Source organism: Podarcis bocagei (assembly GCF_964188305.1).
Source record: "Podarcis bocagei genome assembly, chromosome: 2".
Taxonomy (NCBI): domain Eukaryota; kingdom Metazoa; phylum Chordata; class Lepidosauria; order Squamata; family Lacertidae; genus Podarcis; species Podarcis bocagei.
This window is the reverse complement of record NC_138126.1, coordinates 3,950,547-3,962,714: the sequence shown is the minus strand read 5'-3', so window position 1 is coordinate 3,962,714 and position 12,168 is coordinate 3,950,547. Positions and strand designations below refer to the sequence as shown.

Here is a 12,168-nt window from a genome sequence, read left to right as displayed (position 1 = left end):
GTATACATGCTAAAAATTACAGTATAATAAGCCTTGTGATGTAATATGATGTTTACCGATGTAACAAAAGAACTTTAATAAATAAATAAAACTGGACTCACCCGCTAACTGCACTCTATTAAACAGTGTGCACATCTCACTGTATACAAACTACAAAAATCTATACAATTTACCACAATTTATCTTGTAGTGAGTGAATATCGTCCCAGGCAGAAGCTGAACAAACAACAAGGAGAGTTTTTTTAATAAAAATAAGTTTTTGAAAGAAAGTGGGTCAGGAAATGTGTTCTCCTGACTAGCGCCACCGGTAATGGCGGGCTTCCTCTGATCTAGAGGAACCCTCTCCGTGAAAATCAGGGTCTGGACCGCCACGGCGAGGCGGAGACCCATCAAAAACCACAGGTGGGAGAAGCCTGTGGACCTGGGATTTGGCTGGCACCTTTAGCGCCTCCCCTACTCGCGGTGAAACCTGACCACAGGGATCCGGAGCAACATGGGGTGAGCGGCGCGGTGCTTCAAATCAATTGCCCTTTTCACAGAGTGAAGCCGCATTGCTGTTGTCGGAGAGCGCTGACTTTTTTCCTGTGGACAATTGGACTCTAAACAAGTACCCGTGAGTAGAACGGAAAATTGGATTATTAAACTTCGTAATTTGGCACCGGAGCGGGAAGGTCTACACAGGAAGTCTGCCTTCCGCTTTTGTAAACAGCTTGAAGCAAAGACATCACAAGCTAAAGTCTGGAAAGTCATCTGTAAAGGACTAAATTTCCATAGGTTAAAACTACAAACCCCCCTTGGAAGCAGGAGAAGAGGGGGGGGGAATCTTAAATTGTTCAAGCCTGCAGGAGAGGGAGTAAAGAAAGATAAATTTCTATCGTCTTGAACCTGGGAACGGGCTGTCAAAGATAGACGTTTGGGGAAAGTTCATTGACTGTGAATAATAACGCATGTTGACAGATAGTTAAATAAGAGAAACATATTGATTCCAATGTTTCCTTTTGCACTAAAAAGGAACAAAGATTTGAAAAACGAAAGCAATTTTGTTGCTGGATCTGCTTGTAAAAGGATGGATACAAATAGAAATTGTTTCCTCTAGAGGGAGCTTTTGAACTGTTGTTGGAGTGGACCTGGGGAACTCTACAGCTGTAGATATTAGAGAGCGTGAGAAACAGGCTCTGACCTTGGAAAAGAATGTTGACACAGGAAACCTTAGTGTCTGCTTTGTGCAGGACAAGTGCTTTGTTGGAGCAGCTTCATATGAAGATGGATTTGATGACTACTGCAATTGATAATTTCGGTCAAACAGTGACCACTGAGATAGAACCTGCTCAACAACTGACCCAGGAATCTGCCCTGACAGGGCAAGTTGCGGAGAAGACAAAGGAGGAGGTTGTTGTTGAACCTCAAGTAATGCAAGTTGAGAGAGATGCGGCCCGGCAGGAGCATCAGCTGTCGTTTCTGAGGACTGAATCTGGAGTGAGGCAGACTTGGAGAGACGGAGTCCTGTCGGGACTGGAGATGGCAAGTTGGTCAGATCCTCCTATGCAGGGATGCTCTGACCTTTGGGATTTGGTTTTGGGCCAGGAGGAGATTGGAGTGGTCGAGGCACTCAACTTTGGAGTGGCATTGAAGTATGTTTTGGAATATTTTTGGATTTTAGTGCTAACCATGGAGAACGGGCTGACCGGCCGAGAAGGGATAAAGACACTCTTAGGTTTTTCCCCCGAGATCTACTCCTCAGAGACAAAGGAAGGAAATTAAGAACAAGACCAGCAGAAGACAAAGTAAAGTGTAGGTACAATTATGAAGATCTGCAGAAGGGACATTGAAAAGAGTTAAGAGCCTCGGACATAAGATCACCAGGTTGATGGACTAGATGGAACAGATAGAAAGTACTGACAGAACACGAGACCAGGAAGAAGAGACGGTGGATGAAGATTGGCAGAAAGTTTAAAAATTCATTTAGAGAAATATTGCAAAATTAACGACTGTTAGGAAAATCTTGGAATGAAACTATTAGGATTTAGTAGAAATGTTATAAGGAGTTATGTATAAATAAGTTTATAAGTTTTAGGGTTTTTTATGGTAAGATAAGGCTAAAATAAATTAAGACAACTAAAGGACAGAATACAGTGAAAGATGGAAAGGATTTGCTGAGATAATTAATAATTAGAATACAAAAAAGGGAGGTGTGAGGAGGTCAAGGAAATAAGTTAATGAAGATAAGGGTATGGGAATATTGGATTTGTTTTTAAATTTATTTTTTGTTCTTGTTTTTGATTTTGCTGTATGGTATGTTTGGTACCTTTTATTTATTTATTTATTATTGATTTGTATTGTTTAATCTCTTTTCTCTTTGCTTTTCTTTCTTTTCTCTTTTCTGTAACTTTAAATTCCCAATAAATATCATTTTTTAAAAAAAGAAAAAAGAAAATGTGTTCTCCTGGGTAGAACTCAACTTACTTAAACTATAAGATGTTTCTGGCTTAAACACAGGATTACAGTCACAGCTTCTCTTAAACTCTCTTCACTTAAAAAAAGGTTATACTTCAGTTTCTGATACTTAGTTGGGACAAGGTGCTTCAGTTAAATACAGCACAGCTTCCTTTCCCGATCAATACCCTGGTTCCTGAGCGAGGGGCACTTTTCCCCAGCCCCCCCTCTAAGCAACCCCACTGCTGAGGTAATACCAAAATGGCGTAACAGACCAAGGGGATCCCCTCCCCCCTTGTGACTGGCTTGGGGGGTCTTCTCTCCCTAGAAGAACTGCCCCCTCCTGACTGGAAAGAGACCCAGGGGGTATCTGAATCCCCCAAGGATCTGCTTCTCCTGCCTCAAGAGTCAGCCCTCCCAGGACACCAGTTTGTAGATCTTCCCCAGACCCCCAACCAGGTCTCCCTCTCCAGGCTGGGAGGGTCTTTCCTCTCTCAGGGAGGGTGTTCAACTCAAACCAAAACCAGTTCTCCCTCAGGCAAATCCTATCCTCCTCCCCAACTCCCTCAAAACAATCCCTCTTCATGTTCTCTCATATCAAACCCTAACTCTCTCCCTCAGAAATGGCTCCTTTTATTTTCCCTCCAAAAGTGCTGTTGTCCAATCAGAGAGAGGTTCCATTCCTCTGGTGGAATTTCTGGGGGACTGAATGACCAGACTCTGGTCCGGCTCTGCCGTCCGTCACACTTCTGCCTGACAACAACCAGTACAGGTCAGCTGTAGGAAATTTCTGTCCCTGATCACAACCACCAGACCTACTAAAGGTCAATACTTTGTAAGGAAAACTTCAGGAACCTGGAATCTCCATGTATCTACATCACCTTGGGTTTCACAATATGGCAGTTCTAAGAGCAGAGGTGGGGAAAGCAGGAGTTTGCCTGTGAGAGGAAGAGTTTTGGGCTCCTTGTGAAAGGGGATTCCAGGAACCAGGAACCACTTCAGACAAGGCCTTTCCCAGGATGGAAAGAGAGTGAGGGAAATCTGACACTCCCTTATTCCTTTTGAAATAGTTTATTCCAGGCTTTAAGATAGTGGGTAAGAATTTCCTTCCAAACTACCCCTCAATGGCCCATGGCCAGGGGAAGGAATAACACCTCAAAGAAAAACACAGTCGAGAGATAGGAAAATTCAACGTCCAGAAGGGACCCAGTTTATTGAGAGAAATGCTATTGCAATACCTCCAGCGACTCAAAACCAGAGGTTCATTTTAGTACAACTTTGAGAGGGATTTTTTGAGAAAGGTACAGGCATTAGCTCATAGAAGTTATACATGTAAGTGAAGGTCTGTCAGGGAGCTAAAATAGTTCTTCTGTCCATTATTTTGGGTATCCTGGTGTCTTGCTGTCTTAGGATTTACATTTCATTCATTTATTGTCCATCTCCCTGACAACCAGACCTTTAGAAAGTCCTTAGCTTACCATTCCAATGGCTCCCAACGAATGGGAAGAAGACTCAAGGGAAGAAGAGTCAGTTACATAAATTTTCTATTTCTAAACGTTTTAAACAATAGTTTGAAAGATAAGCAGGTGGAAGTCGGGGTTGAGAAGTCCACGGGGTGGCGCCATCGGTAATGGCGGATTCCCTCTGATCCGGAGGGACTGGCTCCACGGAAAATGGGTCTGTTCCGCTACGGTGAAGCGGGGACCCTTCAAAAAATCACAGGCAGATGAAGCCTGTGACCATGGGACTTGGCGGGCACCTTTCGCGCCCCCCAACTCGTAAAGGAACCCAGTTACGGGCTCGTGGCGTGGCGCTGAGAGTCAACTGCTTCTTCCGTGGAGCGAAGCCGCACAGCCGTTACCGGAGAGCGCTGCCTTTTTCCTGGGACAATTTGACTACAAAAACAACTACCCGTGAGTAGGTTAAATTTGGACAATTGGACTTCAAACAACGACTTGTGAGTAGAACGGACAATTGGATGAAGAAATTCTTCTTAATTTGGCACTGAAACGGGAAGGTCTAAACAGGAAGTCAGCCATCCGTTTCTTGTAGATAGATTAAAGCAAAGACATGGCAAACTAGAGTTCAGAAAATCGTTTGTAAAGGATTAACTTTCACCATCTAAAATTGTTGAACCCCCTTCGGAAGCAGGAGAAGAGGGGGGAATTTTTCCGGACTGTTTAAATTTGCAGAAGAGAGTGTAAAGAAAAGTAATTTCCCACCGTCTTGATCCTGGGAGTGGGGTGTCAGGATTGACGTTTTTGGGAAGTTCATTGACTATAGACAAACGTCTTTGACAGACAGTTAAAAGAAGAGAAACATAGTGATTCCATTGTTCTCCTTCGCATTTTAAAGGAACAAATATTGACAAAATATCTGAAAAAGGAAACTTTGTTGTTAGATCTGCTTTTAAAAAAAAGAAGAGATGGATACAAATAGAAGTTCTTCCCCTAGACGGAGCCTGTGAAACTGTTACTAAACTTGAGCCGGGGAGCTTCGCAGCTGCAATAGATTAAGATCGTGGGAACAGACTTCTGACCTTGCATAACAATGTACTCAGAAGCTTTGGTGCGTGCTTTCTGCAAAACAAGTGCCTTATTGGAACAGTTACATGAGAAGACGGACTTGATGACTGTTGCGATCAGAAATTTTGGACAGGTAGTGGGTATCTATATAGAACCCACCCAGGAACCAACTCAGGAGTGTGCTCTGACAGATCAGATGAGGGAGGAGGTTGTTGCTGGACCTCGGGTGGCAGAGATGGAGGGAGCTGTGGCCCAGCAGGAACATGAGTTGTTGGATCTGACAAATGAACTTGGAAAAAGCCAGATTTGGAGATAGAGTTTTGTTTGGATTGGAAATGGGGGGTTGGATAGACCCCCCTATGCAGGGATGTTTTGACTTTTCAAGTCTGGCAATGGGCCGTGAGATGTTTGGGGTTGTGGGGTTCCTTAACTCTGGAGGGACCTTGAAACATGTTTTTAAATACCACATGGAGTTTAGTGTGGTCTATGGAAAAGGGGCTGATCTGTTGAGAAGGGACAAAAATACTGTCAAGTTGGAGTTTCCATGAGTGAAAGGAGCAGGAGACAAAGTAAAGTACAGGTATAAACATGAAGAAGATCTGCGGAAGGGACATGGAAGAGACTTAGGGGCCTCGGACATAAGATTACCAGGTTAATGAACCAGATGGGTGGGATAGAAAGGACCGACAAAACCCAGGACCAGGAGGAAGGGACGTTGGATGAAGATTGGAAGAAAGTTTTAAAAAACTTTATTAGGATTGTTTTGTAAAATTGATGAATTTTAGAAAAATGTTGGAACGAAATTATTTGGCTTTAGCAGAAATGTTAAAAGAACTATGTAAGAATATGCTATGGTTATGAGAAATTGGTATAAATAAGATCTATGTTTTAAGTTTTAGGGTCTTTTATAGTAAGATAGGGTTAAAATAGATTAAGGTAATTTAATGACAGAATATTATGAAAAATGGAAAGGATTTGCTGTGATAATTAATAACTAGAATACAAAAAAGGGAGGAGTGAGGAGGTCGACGAAATAAGGTAATGACAGTTAAGGATTTGGGAATATTGGATTTGTTTTTAAAATTTTGTGGTTTATTTTTGCTTTTTGACTGTGATGTGTTATGTGTTTTGTTGTTTTTTGATTTTGATCAATTTGTATTTTTTCATTGCTGTTTCTTTTTCCTTTGTTTTTTCCTTCTTTTTCTCTTTTTTCCCCTGTAATTTTAAAATTCTTAATAAATATCATTAAAAAAAAAGAGAAGTCCACGTAGCCTAGAAATTATTAGAGCACTGAGACATAGCTTCCATCAGAGAAAGTAAGATGAAGGTAAGTACTGTAGGAAATTTCTGTCCCTCATCACAACCTCCAGACCTACTAAAGGTCAACACTTTGTAAGGAAAACTTCAGGAACCTGGAATCTCCATGTATCTACATCACCTTGGGTTTCACGATAGGGCAGTTCTAAGAGCAGAGGTGGGGAAAGCAGGAGTTTGCCTGTGAGAGGAAGAGTTTTGGGCTCCTTGTGAAAGGAAATTCCAGGAACCAGGAACCACTTCAGACAAGGCCTTTCACAGGATGGAAAGGAAGAGAGGCAAATCTGACACTCCCTTATTCATTTTGAAATAGTTTATTCCAGGCTTTAAGATACGGGGTAAGAATTTCCTTCCAAACTACCCCTCAATGGCCCATGGCCAGGGGAAGGAATAACACCTCAAAGAAAAACACAGTCAAGAGATAGGAAAATTCAACGTCCAGAAGGGACCCAGTTTATTGAGAGAAATGCTATTGCAATACCTCCAGTGACTCAAAACCAGAGGTTCATTTTAGTACAACTTTGAGAGGGATTTTTTGAGAAAGGTACAGGCATTAGCTCATAGAAGTTATACATGTAAGGGAAGGTCAGTCAGGGAGCTAAAATGGTTCTTCTGTCCATTATTTTGGGTATCCTGGTGTCTTGCTGTCTTAGGATTTACATTTCATTCATTTATTGTCCATCAACCTGACAACCAGACCTTTAGAAAGTCCTTAACTTACCATTCCAATGGCTCCCAACGCCTGGGAAGAAGACTCAAGGGAAGAAGAGTCGGTTACATAAATCTTCTATTTCTAAACGTTTTAAGCAATAGTTTGAAAGATAATTGGGTGGAAGTCGGGGTTGAGAAGTCCACGTAGCCTGGAAATTATCAGAGCACTGAGACATAGCTTCCATCAGAGAAAGTAAGATGAAGGTATAAGAAAGGTACATATATTTCATTCACGGTTAAGTTATACGAATTCTATCATATGCTAAATGGGTTAACTAATTTTACAACAGAAACACCAGTTCAGTCTCGACTTGAGAGGTTGGAAAACGTGGGGGCAGATCCAGAAGGCAGATCCAGCCCCCCCCAAAAGAGAAACTGCAGCAGCTGATTTAGAACACTCTTTCCCTCCAAGCCGTATTAATGGATCCTTCTCTAGGAGGACTTGGAGGAGCCACAGACCCTTGGGAAGGAGAGAGGAGCAAAGGATGCCCCAGAGCCCCTCTGGAGAAGGTATTGACAGCACCCCAAACAGAATCACCCACCCAAGGCCATGTTTCTCTCTCTCCACCACCTTCTCTTCCCCCAGGGTTGCTTTTATTCATCTAGAGGAGCGGGGGAGGGAGTCTCTTTCACACACCCTCTGGACACCCCAGGAACCCCTTGCTTTCTTCATTCCTCTATTCCTGCTGCCACTGGAAATAATGTTTTATCTGAACATTGTGCGCTTCAGAGAACCAAGTAAGAGGAAGGGTTGTAACACAATTAGTGTATCTGTTATAAAAACTACAGAAGGGGTTTATGCACATAAGAAGATGGCCTCACTCTTTCTGTGTCTTATTTGTTCATTTAGTATAATTACAACAATATGTGTTATACGGTTGTTTGTATACTACTAATATAACAAACCCTGCTTCCAAAGCATCACAACTTTCACCCTGTAATTTCCACAATGCTCTATTAGCAATCCCGATACACCAACATTTCCAACTCTCTCTACCAAAGACTGAACTTCAGCCGACTCAAAGAGCATCAACATTGACCACCAGCATTGCAGGTTCACGCTCTCTGCAAATAGTTCATGACATACAATATTGCATTTACTATTGTGAGACATCACCTTCATTACTTGAATACATGGGTACAAATTTACATGCAGACACCAGAATTTCGCATGTACTCTATGCATCTAACAGCTGATGTATATTAAGATCTGCACTCCAACTGAAGCTCCTTCCACACTGACTGAAGCTCTTTCCATATTCCATATATTTAAATGATTTCTCACTATCAGTAAAGCTCTTTGCACACACAATCCTCACATTTAAATGCTTTCCCCCTGCTGTGAATGTTCTCTGGTGTCTTTAAAATGTCCGCTTTGACCGAGTCTCTTTCCACACTCCTTACAATTCAATGGTTATTCTCTGGTGTGAGTTCGCCGATGTCTCTTAAGGTTTCCACTTTGACTGAAGAGCTTTCCACATTCCATACATTTAAATGGTTTCTCCCCTGTGTGAGTCTGTAGATGGCTTCTAAGGGTTCCACCATTACGGAAGTTCTTTCCACACTCCATACATTTAAATGGTTTCTCCCCTGTGTGTGTTCTTTGGTGGCTTTTATAATTTCCACTTTGACTGAAGCTCTTTCCACAGTCTATACAGTTATATGGGTTCTCCCCTGTGTGAGTTCTTTGGTGCAGTCCAAGGTTTTTGGTTGAAGTGAAGCTCTTTCCACACTCCATACATTTATATGGTTTCTCCCCTGTGTGAGTTCGCTGATGTATTATAAGGCTTCTATTTATACTGAAGCTCTTTCCACACTCCATACATTTAAATGGTTTCTCCCCTGTGTGTGTTCTTTGGTGCCTTTTATAATTTCCCCTTTGACTGAAGCTCTTTCCACACTCTCTACAGTTATATGGGTTCTCCCCTGTGTGAGTTCTTTGGTGCAGTCTAAGGTTTTTGGTTGAAGTGAAGCTCTTTTCACACTCCATACATTTAAATGGTTTCTCCTCTGTGTGAGTTTTCTGATGTGTTCTGAGGTATCCACTTTGACTGAAGCTCTTCCCACATTCCATACATTTAAATGGTTTCTCCCCTGTGTGAGTTTTCTGATGTGTTCTGAGGTATCCACTCTGACTGAAGCTCTTCCCACATTCCATACATTTAAATGGTTTCTCCCCTGTGTGAGTTTGCTGATGTGTACTAAGGTTTCCACTTTGACTGAAGTTCTTTCCACATTGCATACATTTAAATGGTTTCATCCCTGTGTGAGTTCGCTGATGTATTGTAAGGGCGTCCCTACGACCAAAGCTCTTTCTACATTCCATACATTTAAATGGTTTCTTTCCCGTGTGAATTCGCTGATGTGTTCTAAGGTTCCCACTTTGACTGAAGCTCTTTCCACACTCAACACATTTAAATGGTTTCTCTCCCTTGGGCATTTGTTGATGTTTCCCATGAGTTTTGCTCCAGTTCTGCATAGCTTTAGATGGTTTATCTTCTGTTGAGTTCATTATTGTAAACTCAGTGTGCACACAGACAGAAGAACATGATGCACATTTTGTCTTCATTATTCTCAATGAAATTGAAGGTGTCTCCTCAAATTTGGATCGCCTTCTCCTTTGGGGAAAAAAAAACCATTTTAGGGTTTCACGGAAGAGGGAAAAGGAACTTAACACAAAGTGAGCCTAATTAACACCACCACCTTTTTTATTTAAAAGCATCTCCTAGATTCTCTCCTCTCTTCTCTATGTCTCCCTGAGGAAGTATGGCCAGGGAATGGACCACCTGATCTCATGCCCTTCTTGTGATATAGAATGATCGTTGTAGAAATTATCTGTCCAGGACTCTCTCACTTTTCTTTCTCCTTTGGGGTGGGTGGTTAAGCAAATATGTGTGACACTGAAAAAGCTGAATTCTAATGGGAAGACTTTCAGAGGAAAATATCCTTTGGAATAATATACCAATTGCATGTAATTTGTCAATTGGATTACAAAAGTGGATTATGCATTTCCTAAATGTGGCCAAAAGATTCATACTGATAAATTAGAGGAATAAAGATATGTTTCACCTTAATTAATTAATATAATATATCATCATTCAAACCCCATCCATAAGGCTGGGTTTTCCAACCCTCTGGGCAGCTCCCAACAGAATATTAAAGACATGGTAAAACATCAAACATCGACTTCCAGTTGGTCCACAGAGGTGAGAAGAGATGGGACTCAGCCCTTAGGGGAGAGTTCAGCTCTTTGCGAAACAAAGGGAGAGTCTGCAAGGGCGCCACAGCCCCCCCAAGCCCTCAAAAGGATTATTTTGAGGCCACCAGCACCATAAGGACGTCTCTCCAGCGCCGAAAACGCTCCACTTGGAGAGCGGAAAGTGCAGCGAGATCAAGACGCCAGCGCGGGACGCCATCAACTACTCGGAGGATTGAAGTCTCGAGTCTATCCTGCACAGCGGCCAGTTCTCGAAGAAAAAGAAACCTGAATCTGGCAAAAGGTTGGTGGAAAATTTTAATTGAGAAAAGATTCGGAAGACAGCAGGGATAAAAAAGGAAGTCAGCCCCGACTGTGATTGATTTACACTGCATAAATTACCTGCAAAACGGAGTAAGATTCTAATCTCCTACAGCGAATAAAAATAATATACTTTTTTAGTTCTGAAGGTTTGGTTTACTGAAAGGGAGGTGGAAATCCCTAGAAAATAAACTTCTTTGAAACCCTTTGGGAGTTGAAGGAGAATGCTGGAGAAGGAGCTTCCGGCTTTTACTTTCAATTTTAATTTAAACTGCGCAATTTGTAAAAAATATGTTTATGGAGCTATTTTTGCAAGTTAAAATGCCAGACCAGCAGAGACAAATATAAAAAGACTGCTAAAGTCTGGTACTGTAAGAAATTTGAGGAGATATTTACAGGAAGAGACTTGGGGACACCCTCCCCCTTTTGGTTAATGAGCATGATGGATTTATTTTCTCTCTCTCTTTTAACTTCACCTTTTTCATTGTTAAGACATTATAATTGTAGTTGAATACCTTCCTCTTTTCCTTTCTCCTGGAATATAATGCAGTGGAAGTTGGATTAAGCCACCAAGAGGCGGAAGAATTTGTTTTGTTTTGTTGGTACTTGGTTTTGATTTCTTCTTTTTCTTGGGACGGGGACACAGTGGAAAGTGCGAAAAATCTGTGGAAGTGGTGGAAGACGTTTTCTCCTGCTTTCTCTTTGTTTTTGTACAAATAATTATTGGATTATTGCAGCATTTACCCTTTGTCCCCCTCTCAGCTATATACATTTGATATAGAACTGGTTGGAGATGAAAGAGCCACCTAGTGATGAAAGAGGAAATAACAGTTTAAGAATGACGTCATCACAGAAAAAAGGAGGGGAGGGGCAACATCAGGAGAGACCCGGAGAGGGTCAAAGCAAGAAATGGAAGGGAAAGGAGATGTTGCAAAAATGTTTGCAGAACTGAAGAAATATATTAAAGATATTAAACAATGTGACAAAAATATGGAAAGTAGATGGGAGCAGATGGACAAAAAATTAGATTTAACTGTGAATGAGATGAAAGCCCAGATAAAAGATGTGAGCAAGAGAACACAAAATTTAGAGGAAAGATTGAAACCTATGCAACGAAAAGTAAGGAATTTTAAAAAGGAGGATGAGAAAAATAAAAGTGCAGTGTCAGAGCTGAATAAGGAACAGGAGGAATTGTGGGATGCAATTGTGGTGCAGGAATTGAAGGAAAGAGAGATAAATTTGAGAATCAGATCTCTCCCAGAAACAGCAGGACAGAATATTTTAGAAGAATTAATTATTGAAATTGCACAATGGCACAAGTGCTGAGAAAAAACAATATTGATTTTAAATGGGAGTATCTGGAAGGAGTCTCATTCTACTACAAGGAAAAGTTAAACTGAAAAAGATGAAGTAAAAAAATTCCTCCAGAGGTACAGGGAACTGGATAAAGAGGAAGAAGGGGCAGCAGCAGCAGCAGGAACAGATACCATAGACCAAGAATAAGAAGTAGAAGTAGAAGATAATAAATTAGAAGAAGAAGAAGAGGAGGAGGAGGAGGAGGAAGGATAAGTTTAAAAGACTGTAGTTTACACATAGTAGCAAAAACAAAACGGCATGAACACTTGACATGGAGTGTTAATGGTTTGAATAACAAAACTAAAAGAAATA

General features: G+C 41.4%; 1 protein-coding gene across 2 annotated transcripts in view; it reads right to left on the bottom strand.

Moving 5' to 3' along the window:
• Positions 1-12,168, bottom strand: part of LOC308580936 (uncharacterized protein) — a 47,400-nt gene that overhangs the window by 31,840 nt on the left and 3,392 nt on the right. Inside the window, exon 2 of one of the 2 annotated variants that reach the window (XM_081183258.1) lies at positions 6,695-9,601. The exons of the other annotated variant lie outside the window; for it this stretch is intronic. Within the exon in view, the coding sequence (XP_081039384.1) occupies positions 8,398-9,552 (1,155 nt within the window). The 5' untranslated portion in view covers positions 9,553-9,601 and the 3' untranslated portion in view covers positions 6,695-8,397. Of the gene's footprint in view, positions 1-6,694; positions 9,602-12,168 lie in introns of those variants that run through there. 2 annotated transcript variants of the gene reach the window in all.